General features: G+C 44.1%; 1 protein-coding gene across 2 annotated transcripts in view; it reads right to left on the reverse strand.

Moving 5' to 3' along the window:
* disp1 (dispatched homolog 1 (Drosophila)) overlaps nt 1-20,747 on the reverse strand; it is a 111,569-nt gene that overhangs the window by 30,034 nt on the left and 60,788 nt on the right. Inside the window, exons 1-2 of one of the 2 annotated variants that reach the window (XM_074685117.1) lie at nt 14,683-14,900; nt 3,750-4,440 (exon numbers count right to left, since the gene is read on the reverse strand). In XM_074685117.1, coding sequence (XP_074541218.1) covers nt 3,750-4,408 — 659 coding nt within the window. In that variant the 5' untranslated portion in view covers nt 4,409-4,440; nt 14,683-14,900. Of the gene's footprint in view, nt 1-3,749; nt 4,441-14,682; nt 14,901-20,747 lie in introns of those variants that run through there. The other variant, XM_074685116.1, reaches the window with a different exon arrangement.

Below are 20,747 nucleotides of genomic sequence, written 5' to 3' on the forward strand. Positions count from 1 at the left end.
AGCTAGTTTTGGGGTTAGGTGTCTGGCCCAAGGGAACTTAGGCATGTGTATGGTGGAACTTGGGATCAGGATCAGATGGGAGTAGCAGATGACTCATGGCACAGGGATAGAGAATAAAAATGGACCAAGTGTTTTTTATGGGACAGTCAAACATAAAAACATCCTAACTTATAACTGTATTGACCTGAATAAATGACGAGGTGAATTTGGTGAAAATAATGTGACAAAGTAGAGTCTGTGTGTGTGTGTGTGTGTGTGTGTGTGTGTGTGTGTGTGTGTGTGTGTGTGTGTGTGTGGGAGGAGGGGTTGTCTTATAACCGGGGTCTAACCATTGACACCTGCTAATAGTTGTCTAGGGTCACTACACGACAGCAGAGGGTGCCAGCTTTTTGTAAAGCAGTGACCTCCCTGTGGCTGAGGTCATCTGTCCATCACAGCAGAGACGCAGAGACAGGAGCTATGGACAGGAGATGAGACATGGAGAGGAGCTGAGATTGTTCAGAGCAAAGTGGACCAAACGTTGGGCAAGTTAAGGATAACTGAGGCAGAGTGATGATGCTGATGTTCAGACGATGATGGTCAGTGCAGCAGAGCCGTTAAACAACTGCCAGGCTGACAAAACTATGGAGTTACAAAGGTAATGTCTGAAGATCACATGTCCATAAAGAACGTCTAAAAATGTGAACTGTTAAAGAAAAACTTATCGTGGTCCTCAAAGAGACCGTTTCCAAGAGACTGACTGGAGGGTGTGTGAGTTTGTTACTGAAAAGCGTAATGAAGGTTTGCCCATTACCAGAGCTGTCATCAGAATTACATTTAAACACAGATCTTAGTGAGTAGATTCAAAGCCATACATGAAAGCAGTCTCTGTCATTTCAATGACTGTCACAGAGTTTCAATAAGAAACAGTTACCAAGTTAATTTTGGTTATCAGTCTTTTTTTCTGAAGCTTGCTCTTGAGGAGAGGGGGGTTGCCTTGTAAACAGGTTGTCCATTGCTTGATCAATATGGTATATCACACAGATTTTAGGGAACAGGGACATCTCCTGATCTTCAAACGTGACCTTTGACCTGGTTCAAAAAAACATCAACTCATGAAAAACACAAATTCCTTGCCCTTAAAAAATTGCCATAGGAAAACTCTGATCTACAGATGTAATTCTTCCATTGTGCTCTGTGTCTTGGCTTTCCATGTATGGCCTCAAACTGCAGACCTCAGTTCACAGACGCGGCCCAAAATTGATGAGACCAGTTCCAGGAAATAGTTGGACTGGATTTATATAAATGCTTTCAGGCATATCTGTTTGTTCACTGAGAATCTGTTTTAAATTTTGGCAAGTGAGGTTTAATCTGGATCAGTTTAGCCTATTGGAAAGATGTGAAGCATACCTCAGTCAGCCATTTGGAAACACATCCTGAACTCTAAAGAAGAGACTGATCAAGACTTCACTGAGCCAGCAGCAATAATCCTGATAAACCTAAGACAAACCACTGTGAATTATGAGTTAAAGACTCTGCAGACAGAGAACAATGAGCCATGTTTAGACTTTTATTTTTTCAGCTAGGTCTGTCAAAATCCTCCAAAACAAGAAAACAACACAAACACACATACTGTACACATGTACAGTAGGATCTACACACCTCCCTACAAACCCCCCGAGAGGATTACTGGCTTGGTAGATAGTCAGAAACTAAACTCTCTGAGACATACCCTGCCTCTGTTTGTCAGCCTACCAAAGCAAAGATAGAGCATCAACCAACTTCCCTCCAGATTAAACTATTCATCCCTCACTCTCACTTGTCTCTCTCCAGTCTCTCTCTGTTATTTTCATTCCATCTCCTCCTGAACATGAGTAACCTTTCAGAGCTCATGAGTAACTTTCAGAGTTCATGAGTATCTTTCAGAGTTCATGAGTAACTTTCAGAGTTCATGAGTAACTTTCAGAGCTCATGAGTAACTTTCAGAGTTCATGAGTAACTTTCAGAGTTCATGAGTAACTTTCAGAGTTCATGAGTAACTTTCAGAGCTCATGAGTAACCTTTCAGAGCTCATGAGTAACCTTTCAGAGCTCATGAGTAACTTTCAGAGCTCACGAGTAACCTTTCAGTTACTCTGCTGACCAGGAAAAGAGGATGAGGTGTGATCACAGAGCCACCTTATGAGGTAAAACACAGACCATCCATCAGCTGCAGGCTCAGCACTGTGCTGACAGGAAAAGAGAGTGGGAGTGTCATTATGAGCTTATAGCCAAAGGGTAGTTTGGACCCTTCCTCTTAAAAAAGGACTTTCTGGAGAACTGGGCAGGTTCCCTAAACTGTGGTCTAAGAATGTACAATGCTGAGACGTATAACAGTGTTACAGTTGGGTTCCTTTCACGGTTTTGTGCTCATGAATTTTGGTTTGGTGTACATTGTTGTTGTTTTTAACACCCAGATTACCACACGACCATAATGAGACACACACTTGGTGATGTCATCTGCTGGAAGTGAGCAGATGACACGCTGCAGTAGTTGTCCTGAGCTCTTTCTCCCACACAGCCCTCTGTACAATTGTACTAAGATTGAAGTTCAGAAGAGACAGTTGACAAGTTACAGTCTTACACCACCATATTTTTTTTATTCTTCTTTTCATAATTCATGTCATATCCTCTGTCAATCTCCTTCAGATGTTCCACTAATTTTCTCTGTTCACATTTTGAGGGACTTCCAGACACTGGAGGTTTCAAAAATGTTTTAGCAGTGACATGAACAAGAAAAAGCCTGCACTGCAATCCATGTTCAGTTATTTCATCTGACATATTAGGGCAATGGCAGGACAGGAGGAGAGAGCAGCGGTGCCTTTCATTCATTACCCATGGGTAACACGTGCAGAGACACGGACGTTAAACGCTCCCTAAATCAGTCGATAACAACGTGATCTTTCCAGATGCTAATCAGGGCAAGCTAAGCGAAGGCGATGTACCACAGCAATTTCAGCGGGTGCACCGCGGCCGTAGCTTGGTTTTTGTTCCGTGCAGGTTGCATCAAAAACAATGTACCAGCAAAATGTCTGTTTTTGGTGATTAAGAACAGGAACACTCAGTGATGTGGAGCCTCTGCAATTAAATAACAGTGATGCTTGAAATCATGATCAACTGTAAAATGGGTTAACTGCTGCATCCCTAAACAGCACCTGATTTTTGTTGATGTTCTCAAAGCAGCTGCTGTGCTTCCCACTCCATTATTGAGCCTGTCCTCATTCATGCTGGGCTGTAAATCCTCCAGACTGTTGCCTCCTGGTCCAGCTCTGCTCATTTTCTCTGTTTGTTGTTGTGGTCAAGTGAAAAACTATCTGGTCTGGACAAAGTTTGTTTCATTCTGACAGTCACTGGACATTTTAAGGTGGTTTCAATGCACAGCTCCCTGTCCCACTCAAGCTGCTTTTTTGGTAAATTGACTCATCACAGCTCTAAGATAGGAATTGAAAATAGGATTGTTGCTTTATGCTGCAACCTGCCACAAACAGGACAGAGCCATCAGTGCATTAACTATTAGATTTTTTTAATGTTAGTGACTAATCCAATATGCTACGAGGTACCTGAGCCTAAGGGGATACTAGCTGCCAAGAAAAAGAATACTTTGTTTGACTAACAGAGCCAGATTGATGCTTTCACTCAAACACTCACATCTCCAGACAAATCTGTGTAAAATTCAAATGATGTGAAGTGAAATGAATTATTGCATCTCTAGCCCTCCTGCCCCCTGCCTACCTGATTCCTGGTGCCTGGTTCTGGAGGTGCTCCTGCCAGCTGGTGTGATGGTGCTGATGGAGGCAGAACGGGGAGGACTGATGGACGGGATGGGGGTGTGGATGGGGGTATGTGCAGGCAGAGTGGCAGCACGGGTATGATGAGTTGGTCCCATGGCTAGGAACGGGGCTTGGTCCAGGTCCTGCCCCTGGACTCTGGAAGCGCAGGCATTCCTGCTGTTCACACGGACAGCACAGGGGGGACTGGAAGTGACAGCGCTGGCAGCAGAGAACTGGGGTCTGCAGGGGAGGGGAGGGAAGGTGGCTTTTGCTCAGACTTTGGGAGTCTATGACTGTGGAGGAGGTGGAGGTGACAGAGGACGGGGGGAGGTACGTCAAGGATCCATTCTGTTTGACCACGCCACCGTTTTGAGCTGATCTGTTGGTTCTGTGGACAGCATGGGGTAGCTGCCTCTTGTGTGCATGAGACCTTCCAACCTTCACCATGACGTTTTCTTCTCCATCTGTCGCCAGGAAGTCTTCACTGGAGGCCGCTTTAGGAGGGTCCTGAGAGTGTCTGCTTAAAGGGGCGTTTCCGACGGCACTGAGGGGATGGTGCTCTCCACTGCTGAGGGCCATGTGGTCACAGACTGCGTCGCTCAGAGCCATTGTTGTCAGCATCCAGTGGGAGTGGCAAAGACACCATCAAGCTTCTGTAAGAAAAAAAAAGACAGAGAAGTTCAGTGCAAAAATCAGCAACACGACAAAACCTCATCGTTCTTCCACACATCAAATGCGTCCAGGTGCTGAGAGCGACGCACAGAGTGAACCCTCTTGACATTCAGCCTGTTTGGAGGTGAGAGACAAGGATGAAGCACACACACACACACACACACACACACACACACACGGTGATTTACCAAGGCCGGCAAAATGACCAAGTTTGTTTTCACTGATGGTGTGATGAACTGATCTACTTACCACCGTCCCAGGTCTACCCAGACACAAAATGATGAATGGGCTGGGTTTATACAGTGATCTGTAGTGTAAGCTACTCCAGGTGTTTTTTACATCACAGGTCACATCCTTTCACACTGCATTCACACACCAATGGCACAGAACCAGTGGCAGTTTGGAGTAAAGTGGTTACATGGGATCAAAGCCCTGGCCCTCTGACTGAAGGATGTCAACCGCTCTTTACCACTGTAGCATACTAGAGGCACTCCTTTTCAGTGCCTCATTCACCCTTAGAGCCCAGAACTAACTCACTAGCTGCCAGCCACTTCCAGAGCATCTTGAAGGATCTTTCAAGACCCAAAGAATCTTGTTTTCTCTGACTGTGTAAAACACCAAAACTACCTAAGAAGAGTGGACTCTTTCATGTCTCTCTCCCTGTCTTTGATAAAAAAACAAAACAGAGAAAACATACTTATTTAGTATGTGTTTGTCTGGGGCGCTCCATCCTTTGATCCTCTCCATGATCTCCGTTGTCTTTTCTCACGATGGCGTCGCTCTTTCTCTCTGAACTACTGCGACACATCCTCAATTGGAGCGTGAGCTGCCTGAACCTTTCTGACTTGCAGCGTCTCTCTGTGTCTCTGTCATCTCACATCTTCTCCTCATATCCATGCTGAGCTCTCATCCAAAATTTACAAGAAACAAAGAAGAGGTTGCTAGGCGCCGCCCTGTTGGCTACGGCTGCCTTTTGCAGCAGCTCTCTCTTCTTTGTCAGTTTCTTGTAAATTTTTCCGTTTCTTGTCTCTCTTTCGTCATCTTTATATTTGGAGTGGATCATCACTTTGTATGGTTCATTGTTGGTCATGGACACCAAACTTTTTGTGTCTTCGGTGATATTTTTACTACTTTTCTCCAGTGTTTGTCTGGAGATCCTACATGTAACCATGGCTGCATTGTTTACACGTGAACTAAGCTTTTAGCAGCCTGTAGCATGTCAATGCTAACTAGTGTAAGGCCAGATGTTTCCCACAAGGTGAGGAGAAGGAGGTGAGGACGACGTGCTGTTTCTCAGGTGTGAGCTAAGAAGTGACGATATGGACCTGTCCTTCCATCCATCGTTATTGGGAACGTAAGATCAATCTCCAATAAGATGGACAAGCTAGCCATGCTAACCCAGCAACAGAGGGAATACCAGAGGGCAGATTAGCATCATGCTATTCACAGACTTGGCTAACTCGGCTAACACTCAGACACCGACGCAACATTGGAAGAGCTTTACCTGCTGTGAGCAGACAGGATCCAGGAGACAGAGGGTGTGTCTCAATGCGTTAACTTTGTGCCTCCTCCATCCTATCTCCACCGCGGCACCGGAGGTACTTTCTTAGTCGCCATTTTGAAGACTGTCCCAAAGTGATAATTGTGCTAGGACTAGAGAAGAGAGAGGATGAAGGAGACTGATCGGGGGAGCGATGATCGAGGAAACAAGAGAGCTGACTTTGCAGAAGTCTTTTTACTGATTGACACGCCCCCATATGGAATATCACTCTCTGATTGGACGCTGCAGCGGCTCAGACTTCTCTTCATGAAACTTCACAAACACAACAGAGTTTAATGAGAGAGAAAAGACGAGCTGAGGACAGGTACGGAGGATTGTTCAGAAACTGATCATAAATCTAGGATTAAAAAGTGTTTGATGTGAGTTTAAAGAACAAGACACTGAACACAACCATCATTAAATCAATATAACAGAGGATTAATACTGAAAACTGAAATCTAATGAATAATTTCTTCCTGAAACACAATAAAGTGGATTATATTAATACATTTCAGAGTTCACCATCAGATGGGCTCTAGATAAAGGCTAAATAATTCATAAATAATCTAACAATTACGCATTTTACCGGTAAAGTGATCAGTGAGCTTCTAAACAGCTCACAGAATAAACAGAGAGCAGGTTTTCTTCATGGTAACGTGTTTGTTAAACTGGTTAAAGGAACAGACAAATCTCTGTTCCTGTTTCTGTTTGATCAGAGTTATTACAGCGCACATGTGCAAACACAAACAGCTGTTAGAGCTGACTGACAGATAATCCAGAGGTGATCAGCTGATCATCACTGAAACACGTCGCTTCATGTGACGCTCCAAGGAGAGGATGTCCCATTGCTCTAAAAACAAATCTCCTCCACCCCTCTCCTCTCTTCATTTCCTCGTGTCTCTCCCATGCATCTCTGGTTGGGAGGGACTAAGACTCAAGTGGATGACGCAAGTGGAGGAAGGAAGGATGGAACTTTGAGACGCACCCAAAGACTGAACAGACTGCTGAAGAAGCTCAGTCCTGGACCCTGTGGAGGTGGAGTCTGGCTGACTGGACAATGATGGACAAGCTGTCAGCATCTATTTTCTTATGGACAAGACTCCCCCTGGTGAGACAACATGGACAAACCTGTGGGGTGTTTGACCTTACAGTCCAAATGGGACTGACATGACTGATACATGTGAATCAATCCGTGGATCCCAAGCAGGAAGCACTTTGCTGAGAAGAACATGAGCTCAAATAGGAAGTGTAAGAAGCAGAGCCAGTAGCAATGATCATCCAATCAGTCCATATAAGACCAACTTCTGAAGCAGATACACACTAACAAACTCAAAGTCATGGTCCTCCCATAAGACACAAACCTCTGTCCAGACCCTGACAATGTCCCTTCCACTGATCATAAACCGAGCCACTGCCATCCCCAGCTCTTCAAACCACACCAGGCTCACAGTCCAGGCCATGATGACCACCCCCTGTAATCACACTGTCTGTCTGCAGAGGTTCCCACCAGTCCAGGAGGTCTAAGGAAAGATAAGTTCAGTTTGCCTCACTCAGTTTGGACAGTGTGTGGAGTTTGCTTCATGTTTCTTCTTTGTTGTCCAACTCAGTTTGGAGAGAGTATGAAGCTCCAATCATACTCATGGGCAACTCCAGGTGACAGAAAAACAGTTTGTTTTAAAAGTGAAAAATCTGGAACGTTGTCTGGGGTTTGGAGACTCTGGTGTGAGAGCAAGTTTTGATCTTACTCTCCTCAAGGAGCAGCGAGTGCTGCTGTGAGTCCCTCCTCCATCCTAAACACAGACAGTCCTCCTCACTCACAGCCTGAGCAGACAACTGCATGAAATTAATCACGCAGTGCATTTATCATGGTCGCTTCTGCTGATCCCCCGCCCAGATAAAGGAGGAGTGTTGATATTTAGAACAACAGCAATGAACACTGAAGCAAACCAAAAACCCTGACCAGATCCAAGGGTTCCTGAACTTTCCTGATGATGAATCAGGTAATAGGTTGGGGATGTGTCAGTTCACCAAATCATCTTTTCTGCTTTCAAAGTTTTGAAATCAGTGTTTCTGAAGCTTTGAACTGTGATGTGCTCTCTTTTGTGGGGATGTTGGGTTAACATTTGCATGGAGGCAACAAACAGTTTGGTGGTAAAACCTACTTAATGCTTTACACCTCAGCTAAAGACAGGATTGGATTTCAGATCCTTGGGCCTCTTCCCTTTTGAGCAATGACCCTCAGGACGATATTTTCTCCATGTGCAACTGGTGAAGTGACCTTAAAGAGCATATTGTTGGTTACATTTTTTTTAATTAAATTTACACTTTACATCTTCTGATAATGGAAGAAAAATAAGTCAATCACTGATTTTATGTTATCTAATTAAAAAAGGCACAAGTTCAGAGGAAGAAGTGTCTGTTTTCAGTGTGGCTGTTTAAAACGCTCCGTTTTTTCCACACTGTGTCATGTGACATCGCAAAGGGAACTCTCAACCTCTCACTCCGCTTTGAGCCAACATGAATAACAGGTTGTCATGAGTGAGATCAGGCGTTTCAGGTCATTTATTCTGTTTCTTCCAAAGTATTATTTCATTTGGTGGTTGATTAAGAAGATTAAGATGTGTTTGGATGGATGGATGCAGAAACACTAGCTTAACAGGACATCGAGTCCTCAGACTCGGGGAGCTAGTTAGCTTTTGTGCTTATGGTGATAGAAAAAAACAAGCATTTGTTAGATTGAACCCGAGATTCATCTGACAGAAACATGAGCTGAGCTCTGTAGACAAGTCTTGGTTTTCTGACTCTAGATCAGTGGATAGACCTCTGATAGAGCTCTCTGTCTGTCTCTCTATGGGCTTTATCATGACGAGTCAAAGCACGTTGATTTATGATCAGCTCTTCCATGTGCTACTTATTTTTGAGTCAGTGAATCTGATTTCAAACTTTAAATACGCTGATGTGAACACAGCTTTAGGCTACACATCACTAGCTAACAGCGCTCACTCACTGGGACACCTGCTCCTTCCTCCTCTGGTTCTCCTCACACCACATCTCCTCTGCTCTCCTACGGACTTTATTCCTCCTCATCCTGCCCTGTTCCCACTCTTTCCTAACAGGCTCATAATTATAACCATGAGGACCATCATATGGATAGGATACAGATTTTCTTCCTCTTCATTGACAGAGTGACAGCCTGATCCATGTTGATTCATGTTAAAGGGAGGCAGAAGCAGAGGGACCCCCCCCTCTGTGACCTCACCTTCAAGTCACACTTTTTAATGAGGAAGTAAAAATTAATATACTAAAATGTCTCCAGGAAACACTTTGGTGTCACATCAATTTCTTAACAGTTGTCTTCAACCTGCAGTATGTCCTTTAAATCCAGAGTCTGTTAGCGTCACTATCACACTGTACTGAAAGCCTATTCCAAAGCTCTCAAACACAGACTGTTTAAAGTCTGGGTTAAGGGGGAAATATTCAAATGTTCACAAAGGTTAAAATGTATTTACCACTACCACTGAGGCTGCACATCGCACCCAACTGACAACCACTGCCCCTCCCCCTTTAAGTCTTTAAAAGAGCCTCCAGATGCAGAGAGACTACATACTCCATGGCAGTGTCCGAAGAGTTCTGTCCAAGATAGCAAAACTGTTTTTGTTATCGGGTTGAATATCCTTCAAGTGAGTTCATAAAAAATGATAGAACACAAGTTGGCTCTCATTTCATTTTTCTTATAGTCTCACATCAAAAAAGAAAAAATCAGATCATCTGTTGAGGAATCCATGGGATTATGTTTATGTTGTATGACTCCATGAACTAGTACTCAGAATATTCTGAGCAATTGCACAAAATCCTGTTAAAAAACGATAAAAATAAGATTATCTGTGTTATAAACTGTAGTGTTGTGACACTTAATGGGCACAGCTTTGTAAAGCGCTGTGTCTGTGATGAGGCAGAAATGTTGGTTGAGCTTACAGCCCATGTCTGTGCATTGAAAATAAGCATGGCACAGAACTGCAGCGCCTGGTGTGTGCTGGTGGATTTGCAGAATGTGCACAGTGGTATTTGTCAAACCCCATAACCCTAAATCTAAACCTTTTGCTGCAGGATGGATCTACTTGTGGTCAAAGATTTAGAAAAACAACAGATTTCCCAGTGTTTCTAATTTGATGCTGAGCCCAAGATGAAAAGCACAACAGACCAATGTGCTCTGTCACATTAGCAGTAAAACATTACATACCTTTAAGTAAAGGATGGCTGAGAGGACCAGGGTTTAAAAAAGGAGGAAAGAAAGTGTAACTAAAGTGCTTAAGGTAGGGTCTGCAGGATTTTCCTAAAAAGTTAGATATCAACTTTGACAGGACGTCTTCTCCATGCCTCTATACTGGGAATGGAACGGTTCATGAAAAAAATTTGAACCGTTCGCAGAACGCGAGGTGAAGGAGTGCAGCAGGACCCTTTGTGGGGAGGCGTGTGTTGTTTACATGACGAGCAGAGCAGACAGAGTCAGAGGGTGTACCTGTGGCGTTGAGTTGTTCTGCTGTCTTGGAGCTCTTTAGATTCAGTGTGAGCTCTGATGACGGCGGTAAGAAAGAGGAGGATAAAACCACGACTGAGAGCTGCCAACGTAGAGACTTTGTCGCTACACTTAATGACTTCTCAGACCCCTCTGGGAGTTTATTTTAAAGGCAACTGGTGAAACTCGCAGCCTCAGCAGACAACTGCATGAAAGTAATCATGCAGCGCATTCATTATGGTCACTTCTGCTGGTCCCCAGCCCAGATAAAGGAGGAGGGTTGATATTTGGACATAAAAACCAAGAATGGACAGAAGAAAGTTGATTTGTAGTTATTAACATATTTATGATGTTGTGTTTTTCCTGCTTTCTGTCTCTCCACCTCATTTCTCTCTCCTACAGAGTCCATGACAATTACATACAAATGGAGTATTCTGCTAATTAGACAGCAGCGTCATTTAGTGGCTTTTAGTGCCTTCTGGGACAGCCAATAGAGACTGTTCTTACTGAGGAGCTGGCATGTTGAAACTAGCAATGTTTCCCTCAGCTTGAATGATGTTTGAAATGAGAAACAGCCTCATTCTTTCAGCTTTTTCAGGACTAGACATGACAGAATGGATTAAAATAATCTGTTAACAGTGGATTATTAGGGTATATGGTAATCTGGGGTGTTAAAAACAACAATGTACACTGAACCAAAAACCGTGACCAGGAAACCGTGATAAGAAGCAAACTGTAGATTTGGTGAACAGTTCCATCCCTACTCTATATGTGTGTCAGTGCCCGTGTCTGCCTCAACCCCCTCCTCTGCCTGTATGTTGGTGCTTTGGTTGTTTCGGGACGTTTCTTGCCAGAGAATAGCCATTGTTGACTCAGTACCCAATTGTAAGTGACTTTGCATGTTATTATTGGCAAGTGGAAGACACCAATTTGAGTGGCTATGATCGTGGACGTAGCACAGAGGAAGAAAAACACAACCAAAGTAAAACGACATGCCTAACAGATAAAGCTTTTTCCGAAACAAGGATGACGCTTGGCTCGGCCTACACTTGCTTTCTGCAATTTGTAGAGCAGCTCTTGACACAGAGCGACGTGAGTTAGCTTCCTTGCTAACCAGGTATGTGTCAAATACCCTTGATTAGCTTGTGCTAACATGTCAAGTCAGTGGAACGGCTCTCGAGTCTCTCCCATTTAGAAACGCTATGCTACAGGTTGTTGCTGGGCTAGTCAGTGTGTTTAGTACCCAGTTCAAATGTTGTGTTCTCTGACTAAGGAAAATTCCTGCAGACCCTACCTTTAAAGAACGCAGAACAGCAGACGACTGAGAGACGCCCTGATGTGGTAATTACTGTGGCTCCCACAGCTGTCAGGAGCCTGTAATGACTACAAGGAGGATAGAATGATAAGTTCAAGGAGATGAAGCACAAATCAAGTACGGAGCATACAGGTCAATGTGCAACCAGGGATCCTGTCTGGTGTTTACATCCCAAGAACTCAGCTTCCGACCAGTGTGTGTGCATAAGAGTGTGTGTTCCAACACAGAGACCTGACAGGCAGTTGAGACATCTCAGGGAGTGTCGCTGACACAAAAACAGGGCCTTGTGTCTTTTTACAAAACAAATGCTGACATCTGGACCAAGCTGCACTCTATGCAGCAGTCAGCTGATGTGTGTGGTTGAACAGACACAGAAACTGAAACTGTCTTTGCGGTTTAAAATTCTCATCTCTCAGCATCACACACAGCAGAGTACCTGGCCGAATGACTTACCGTCAGTCAAAAAGTCTCTAAAGTTGTAGTAGAGTTGTCTGTGTCTCATTGTGCTGACCCGAATAAGATCGTGCTTCATGTAAACAGACGCTCAACAATGACGGGCCAGGAGTGTGTGTGTGATACCTGCTGAAGTCAGGTTCATATAGGGGTAGTGTGACCGCTGGCCTCCAGCGTACTCTCCAGCGGGGGAAGAGCGCTGCGGGGGTCAGTCATGCTAAAGCACAGCACGGTTTGGATGGCCAGCGTGACTGCGCCCTTAGCTTCATCTCTGTCACCACGTCCCTCTCCGAAGGGGCGTGTCCAGACTTTCAGACCAGGGTGGAACAATAAGGCCAATGAGATATGTTGGGGTGGACAAGCTGTGCACACATACAAATTATCTTCATTTATCCTCTTAAAAGATGCTATGAGGAGGATCTGTTTTATTTGGACTGCAGCGCCACTTTCTGGCCCGGAGACTCACACACACCGTCCTAAATGACTTTTAGCAAGGCCAGTGTTTGTTTTGGAATTAAATGGAGGTTGAATGGAAACAGATTTTCTTTGTTCAAGTCAACTTTTTACTGGATAGAACGCGCCGGGTTACGGTATTTATCAGTTCAGTTACGTAGAGCTACGGTCTGAAATGTGACATCAAGCAAACACTGTACCAGCCGGCTACATGTAGTGCTATCGGCAGCCCGGTGCTCCCACTTATCTTCAGGCTAACGTGACAACAAGCTAACTGTCAGTTTGTATGTAGCTTAGTAGCTGTCTATATTTATCTCAGCTGGCAGCCCGGTGCTCTGAGACATGTCTGTAATGTGTAACGTTAGTGAATCCTGGTCATGTCCTGTTAGTCATCTACCAATCAGAGCTAACGTAACCTCACTCTTCATTTTATTGATAGACTCTCAAGTTTGAACAGACCACTGCAGAATAACTGCTGACTGTGGGTTGGAGTCAACATTAGCACAAACAGTTTAGCTCTTTGAGCTTTTATCTGGTGCTCTGTCTCTCTCCTGTTTCTCTTTCTTCTGCTCTTCTGTCCTTTTTCTGTCTGACAGTTAGGCTCCAGTGTCCACCATCACTACAACATTAATCACAGAAATCTCTCCTGTGGTTTTAAAATATCCTGGTGGAAACCCTGGAAACCTCAGACGTCCTTTGCAAGACAACAACTTGGTATGTTGTAACTTTACAAACTCAAATAAATGGATCAACAACTGACATGTAATGATTCCCACGGCAACTGGTTAGAGAGACCACAGGTGATGACAAAGCACTTCTGCTGCTGTCTTTCATGCTAAGTTCATGATTATGGGGTGTGAGAAAGATGGCGAGACCTTAGGCGACAAGCAGCTACACAACACACGGCAAGGCATCCTGCATCCCTTTAATTAAAACTAATAGGCAGTAATTACAAGGAATCAGTCAAGATGCTGTCAATAACCACATTTCTCCAAGGATTAGATCAACGCACAGCAGCAGCAGCAGCAGCAGCAGGTAGGTAGGTAGTGGCAGACGAGACTCCAGGACACATTCTCTCTTTCTGGTTGTCAAGAGGATTTTTGGACATTGTGACCCCCTCAGGATACTCTTTCACAGCTTGCCTGTTAAGCATACCAATGTGACAGTGCTTGCTCAAGGCAAATTAGGTCAGCATAGCAGGGGAATCTGCTATTTTTACCATTTCATCAACCCCATCTGTCCAGCTTTTAATAAAAATAAAGATTACTACCAAATCAATTTGGATAGGGTTTGAGGTATTCATTTTCTCTGCTTTACCATGATAAAAACAGCTAGAAATCAACTATTTACATCAGTGTCATGATAGCTTCAGATGAATCAGTAAAACATGAAGTTGTTGGTTAGTGTAGTCCTTCATACTGAGTGATTTGCTGCCTGTAGTCACATTTAATGTGTGTAACTGTGATGCAGGACTGATCTTTAAGGAAGGAGACCGTGTCTAACTGAACAAGATACCAGAGGCTCCTATGGTAAAGAACAGAGGAGTGATCAAAGTGTCATGTCTATTCTTCAAACGCTAGGTTTTCAGTTTGCTCTCTTCGGCTCGGTTGACTTAGTGTGAACACATAGCCGTTTAAAGAGAACCTGATAATGTAGAGTTAAAATCCACGCTGAGGCTTCCACCCAGAGCAGTGACAACAGCCCTGCACAGACAGAGTAAACAGGCTGGCTGCTCTCCGCCTGCTCCCCGCCTGCTCGGTTTGCTCTCAGCCGACACAGACACACTGACGCTCCGGGACGCGTGGACGCAAACTTCCCCCTCAACTTCCCACGTCTCCTCCTGAACACACTAACACACACGCTGTGATTTCCCCACATGACTGTCGTCTGAAGGGTAAACGAGGTCCCTCAAAAGAGTTAGAAATATGTCGGTCTACTCATCCTACCGTGTGTTTTTGTCTCCAGTAACCGCTGGTGGGCTCTCCAGCACGCGGCGCTCCGCTACGACCTGGGGAGTAAAGAATCCGTCCCCCGTCAGGATCACAATAAGACCCACTTCCTCTCAAAACAGCAAACAGCAAACCCCGAAGAAGTCCCCGCAGTTCACCCGAGGAGCGGACTGTTCCTCATGGGAGTGTGTCCAGCGAGCATGACAAACAGCCTCTCTCTCTCTCTCACACACACACACACACACACACACACACACACACACACACACACACACACACACACACACACACACACACACACACACACACACACACCAGCCCCGGCTCCCTGCCCTCTGCGGGACGGAGGCAGGAGGAGGTGGGCTGGGACTGAACAGCAGAGCACTGATAGGACGGCCAGGCTGTCTGCGTTAACCCACTCACTGCCACAGCGGGGCCACGCACCAAGGACTCTCACAGGCTGGGTCTCAGGGTCCCCCCCAAACCCGGAGCCCTGAGCCCTTTAGTTAACAGCACCTGGAGAGTGGCGGAGTGCAGAAGAGCTGGGTTACGCTTTCCGTGCGAACCAGAACCGCGGAAATCAGACGCACGAGATCCATGCGAGAGAAGGTGTGAGGCTCTTTTGCTCTTTAACATCCCACGCAAGAACTCATAATAGTATCAGTCACAACAAAAAATGGCCTTTTCAATACAGAAAATCTTATAATATTAGTCTTAGCCAAAGTAGAGTCTGCAGGGTTTTCCTAAAAAATTAAACGTCAACTTTTACAGGAGTAATCCTACTCTGTAGTCTCCTCTTTGCCTCTATACATGTGTCTGTGTCTGCCTCAACCCCCTCCTCTGCCTGTATGTTGATGTTCTGGTTTTATCAGGCCGTTTCTGGGAAGAAAGTGCGCTGATGAATCCTGAGGAACATTAGACAACAATTTTTTTAAATAATGAGATTTTCCCAGCTTAATAGCCTGTAGTTTTGTAATACAGTGCAGTGATGGTGTGCTCTAGGCCTTTTATCCATGACTTTAAGAGCTTGTTTATATAGAGACATGACCGGTGTTAAGGTAGTGCTAACATGCTAAGTCAGGTGCGCAGCTCTCCAGTTTCTCTCATGTAGAAACGTGACACTACAGGTTTCTGGGTTAGAGGGTGTGTTCACGTAGGCTGTTTTCCAAACCGCTACATACAGCATACGAATGTAGTATGTAGGAAGCACTGCACACTGCTCTTGCTTGAAGGATGCAGTCTGACTGTTCTGTTGGGTCTATTTTGTAGAATGCTACTCTGGTTTTCAGTTTCAGAAAATGGAGCTACAGGTGATGGATTTTATTTTACCTTTATTATAAATGTACAAAAGAAACTTTGGGCAGATCTTGGCATCTTAGTTATTTATATCATGGCATAATCATCATATCTGATTTTTAATCTTACACCAAAAGTTACATTGTTTACTGAAAATAAATCTGGAAATGATTTTTATTTTTACAGCTCATGGAAAAAACACTTCTATATAATCTATGTGTGGTTTAAAAAGTGACTTGGTGGTTTTGTATCATTTCACTTTTATCTCAAGTCTAACGTTAGTATTATGTTTTAGTTGTAATGCCGACTCATTCCAATAGATGGTGGTAATCCACTGAAACCTGCCACTCGTATTGACAAACAGCTTTAGCCTCGTGCATTGTGGGAAACAGTATGCCAGGTAGACTGGTCTGTTGCATACTGAGAAATTTTCCTGGATCAGTAGGACATCTGGGGATTTTTGTCAACCTGCAGATTTTACAAGTTTTCACGTACTGACTACTACAGACTGAGTTTAGGCCCAAATAGTAGGCACTGTTATGGTACGGCCACACCAAACGCAAATTTGCGGAGCGATTACATACAAAGTCAATGCAAGGACGTGTTTAGACGCCGATTCGCCTCGGGCGGCGCGTTTGGGGCGTTTGGCGCGGCACGTATGAGCGTTTCGCGCGTTTGGAGCATTCATACGTTTGGGCGGTAGACGCGAATTCGCTCGAGTTCAAAATATTGAACTATTGACGCAAATTCGCGTGAAGGCTTGCCATGGCCGCCAATCAGCGATGACATTCCCCCACGACATCATTGATTTGATGACGTTGGGGGGCAACCGCCGCCTGCTCCGGCTCCAACTCTGCCGGAGGATGGAGGAGAAAACAATCTGTGCGGTGTGTCATCATCCAGAGTTATATGATACGACGTGTGTACTCTACAGAGACCGGAAAAACAGGAGCAGGCTTGGCTGAAAGTCTCTGAGGAGACAGGTTTTGAATATAAGTTCTGAAAACATTCGTTCCCAGCTGGATTTGCCTGCACGGGCTATCACTGAGTCCGACTGTGTTTTCCTCAGCAGAGTTTTGAGCCTGGTAGAGAGGAGGAAAGAGCGGGGCAGGGGCAGAGCCAGGGAAGAGATGGAAGTTCTCTGTGCTCCTCTCTTTCCTCCACCCCTTCATTATCCCCAGGGAGACCTGGGGACCACACCCCAGGGAGGTGTGCATGTTGATTTCTGGCGTGCCAAACTTGCCCAGAGACTGTATTTTCTTGGTAGGCTCAGATTGTTTGGTGTCAGTGAGAGTGTGATGCTGACTTTCTATAATGCTGTCTTGTTGAGTCTGATCAGGTATGGCATGGCAGCCTGGTTCAGCTCCTTATCTGTTCAGTGCAAATCAAAGATCAACAAAGTGCTTAAATGTGCTATGAAAGTGATAGGTAAAAAAGATTACCTGTCCCTTCAAACTATCTTTGAAAATATTGTTGCCAGCAGAGCACAACATATTCTAAATGATCCTTCTCATGTTCTTCACTCAGAATATGAATTATTGCTCGCTGGAAGACGGTTCAGAGCCAGCAGAGTGAAAAGTAATTTCTTTAAACTCTCCTTCCTCCCTACCTCCATCACTTTACTTTACAATCTGCGCTGACCTCACACAATGCTCCAGTGTACCAGCAGCAGGGGGTTCCTATTCTTTCTTGCACTAATCTTTTATTGACATTGATTTTAGCACCATATTGGTATGCTTTGCATTTATTTACATGTGTTGTGTCACTGGTGGCATGCCACAGTGAACACAACTTTTACCCAGTTATTGATTTATTTACAACAGGCATGTAACTGTATTTCTTATTATATACTGTTTATCTGTATGAATGTATGATTGAGTGTATGACATATCAAATTTGAGCAGCACTGTACTTATGTCCATGACAAATTTCCCTTTGGGGACAATAAAGGTTATCTTGTCTTGTCTTCTCTTGTCTTATTTTATCTTGTCTCGTCTCATCTTGTCTTGTCTGTCTTATTTTGTCTTGTCTTGTCTTGTCTTATCAGGTCTTATTTTGTCTTGTCTTGTTGTGTCTTGTCTCGTCTTGTCTCGTCTTGTCATGTCTTGTTTCTTCTTGTCTTGTCTTGTCTTATTTTATCTTGTCTCGTCTCTTCTCGTCTTGTCTTATCAGGTCTTATTTTGTCTTGTCTTGTTGTGTCTTGTCTCGTCTTGTCTCGTCTTGTCATGTCTTGTTTCTTCTTGTCTTGTCTTGTCTTATTTTATCTTGTCTCGTCTCTTCTCGTCTTGTCTTGTCACGTCTCATCTTGTCTTGTCTTATTTTATCTTGTCTCCTCTTGTCTTGTCATTTCTTGTCTCGTTTGTCACGTCTCGTCTTGTCATGTCTTGTCTCGTCCTCTCTCGTCTTGTCTTGTCTTGTCTTGTATTGTCTTATTCTATCTTGTCTCGTCTTGTCTCGTCTTGTCTTGTCTCATCTCGTCTTGTTTTGCCTTGTCTTGTCTCGTCTCTTGTCTTAAAATACCCCCATTGCAGGCACTGCCACAGTTTTTTGTGGCCACCTCACCTCTCAGGTAGAAAATGAATGGTGCATGCTTTGGTGACCAAAACTATTACCCACTTTGGTAAAGACCAAACTTTGGTTGGTGATAGTGCTCCTGGGAAACAGAGTCTTTCTTAGAGCTGCATGATTTGGCAGAATTGTGTGATGGCGATGAACTGGGTGGATATCACGATAGTGACTGAGAGTTGTGAATATAATGAATACTAGTATGAGTCTTCATGCTTTGTGATTAAGGAACATGCAGATATTATTAGTAGTTGTGGAAAATGCTTTTCTAAATCAAAAGAAAACTATATATATTAGGGCTGTGATGACATGCTTTTCTCCTCATTCAATTCTTTTTTGATTTTTGGGTGGCCCACTCCATTTAAGTTGCGATTCTTCTTAATTTGCAATTTCTACAATTTTCAGTTCACTTTGAATGATGATGATGATGTCTTTGGACTATATCTGGAGCCATATTTAAAAATGAACATCAGGGGTGAGCCAGTTTTTAGGATTTATCCAGGGGATCTGACATCTCAACTTCACTTTACTGGCTGCCTGTGACTTTAAGAGTTGATTCTAAAATTCTTATGCTTGTTTTAAATGTTTTAATGGTCTTCCCCCGCCCTACCTCTCTGAGCTTCTTCACCCATACTCACCCTCTTGGTCCCTCAGGTCGGCCGATCAGCTGCTCCTGCAGGTACGGAGGAGCTCAGAGGGGACAGGACTTTCTCCAGTGCTGCTCCCCAATTGTTGAAGGACTCCCTCCACATTAGAGACGCCCCCTCACTGTCCACTTTGAAAGCACATCTTAAAACCCATCTTTATCTTTTAACCTCAGCGAAACTTAGGGTGTATTTACACCTGAATTGTTTGGGGCAGTTGTTCCAAAACAGTGAGCAGCCCCCCGAAAGTCCGGTTTGTTTGGACATATGTGAGCACAGCAACCGCGCTTGGATGCAGGACAAAACAAGAGGATCAAGATCACCAAAATAGGTGGTCTCGGCTCACTTCCATCTGAGCCCTTAGCAGTTCCTGTGCAGTAAGAACACAACCGCCCCAGCAAGTAGCACAACTGACTCATAACTGTGGCTCACACTGCAGAGATGGGGGCAGTAATGAGCCCAGTTGACAACTGTACAGTCAAAACAGTAGAAGAAGAATGAGTAGGAGAATTGACGACAGCAGAAGAAGAAGTGAGGAAGCCTGAAGAACAGTAAAAATGAGTCGTGGGCTCACATGGAGCATTGAAGAAATGAAGTGCCTTATCAAGTGCCTTATCAAGTGCCTTATCAAGTGCCTTATCAAGTGCCTTAACGCAGTCAGAACTCTCAAAAACCACATATGTTGATCATATAGTGCACACTGGTACATGAGCCAGGTAATGCTATAACGCTAACTAGCCACACACGGTGATGCTCCATGAGCGTTCTTCTCTGTGGAGAGTGGGTAAGAACATGAATGAATGGAGATAAGGAAACGCCCTGCTCTACGGGTATGATTTCTAACCAATGAGAGGAAAGCATTGATCACACATGGCATTTGTTTACAACCGCAAAAGACTTGAGCCTTATGAACACAAACAAACCAAATGACAACTGCTACTGTTGTATCATTTTTGCCACTGAGTCAGAATAAAGCAAACGGGCCACAGGTGTGATACACCCTGAGTTTCTTTGCCTAATCTTATTCTCTTCTATTTTCTTTTAGTTGTTTTTAATACGCTTTCTTTTATGTATGTCTGTTTTTCAGTTTTTCTCTTGTTATTTTATCTACCTGTACAGCACTTTGTTTACAGCCCTGGTTGTTTTGAAAAGTGCTGTAAAGATAAAGTTGTAGTGGTTGCTATGGTATACACACAGAAAAACTGAATCAAACTGCTCCACTTGGTGGAAATGGGGCTTTTTTTCTTGAAGAGCTCAGGTTGTACATGTGACAATCACACTATTAATGGGTGCACAAAAAGGGTCTCAGCTTTGTAAAGGTTTCAGTAAAAGATCTTATCAAACTTCTTAAAAGAGGCAGACAGAAAACAGAACATTGAAGGAAAGCTGTTTGAATGTTTAGTGATAAGACATCCAGTTATTTTTCTGCTCTTTGTGCTGTTGATACAGACCATGAGGAACCTGTGTCCATCAGGGCGCTTACTGTCCAACTTGTTTATGACATTCTAGAGTTAGTTGTTTTGTTAGTTTTACTGTCATAGCCACGCTGCACACACA

The sequence above is a fragment of the Halichoeres trimaculatus genome, unplaced genomic scaffold, assembly GCF_033239565.1.
Source record: "Halichoeres trimaculatus isolate MK-OKI-2021-1 unplaced genomic scaffold, fHalTri1.1 fHalTri1_scaffold_13, whole genome shotgun sequence".
NCBI lineage: Eukaryota > Metazoa > Chordata > Actinopteri > Labriformes > Labridae > Halichoeres > Halichoeres trimaculatus.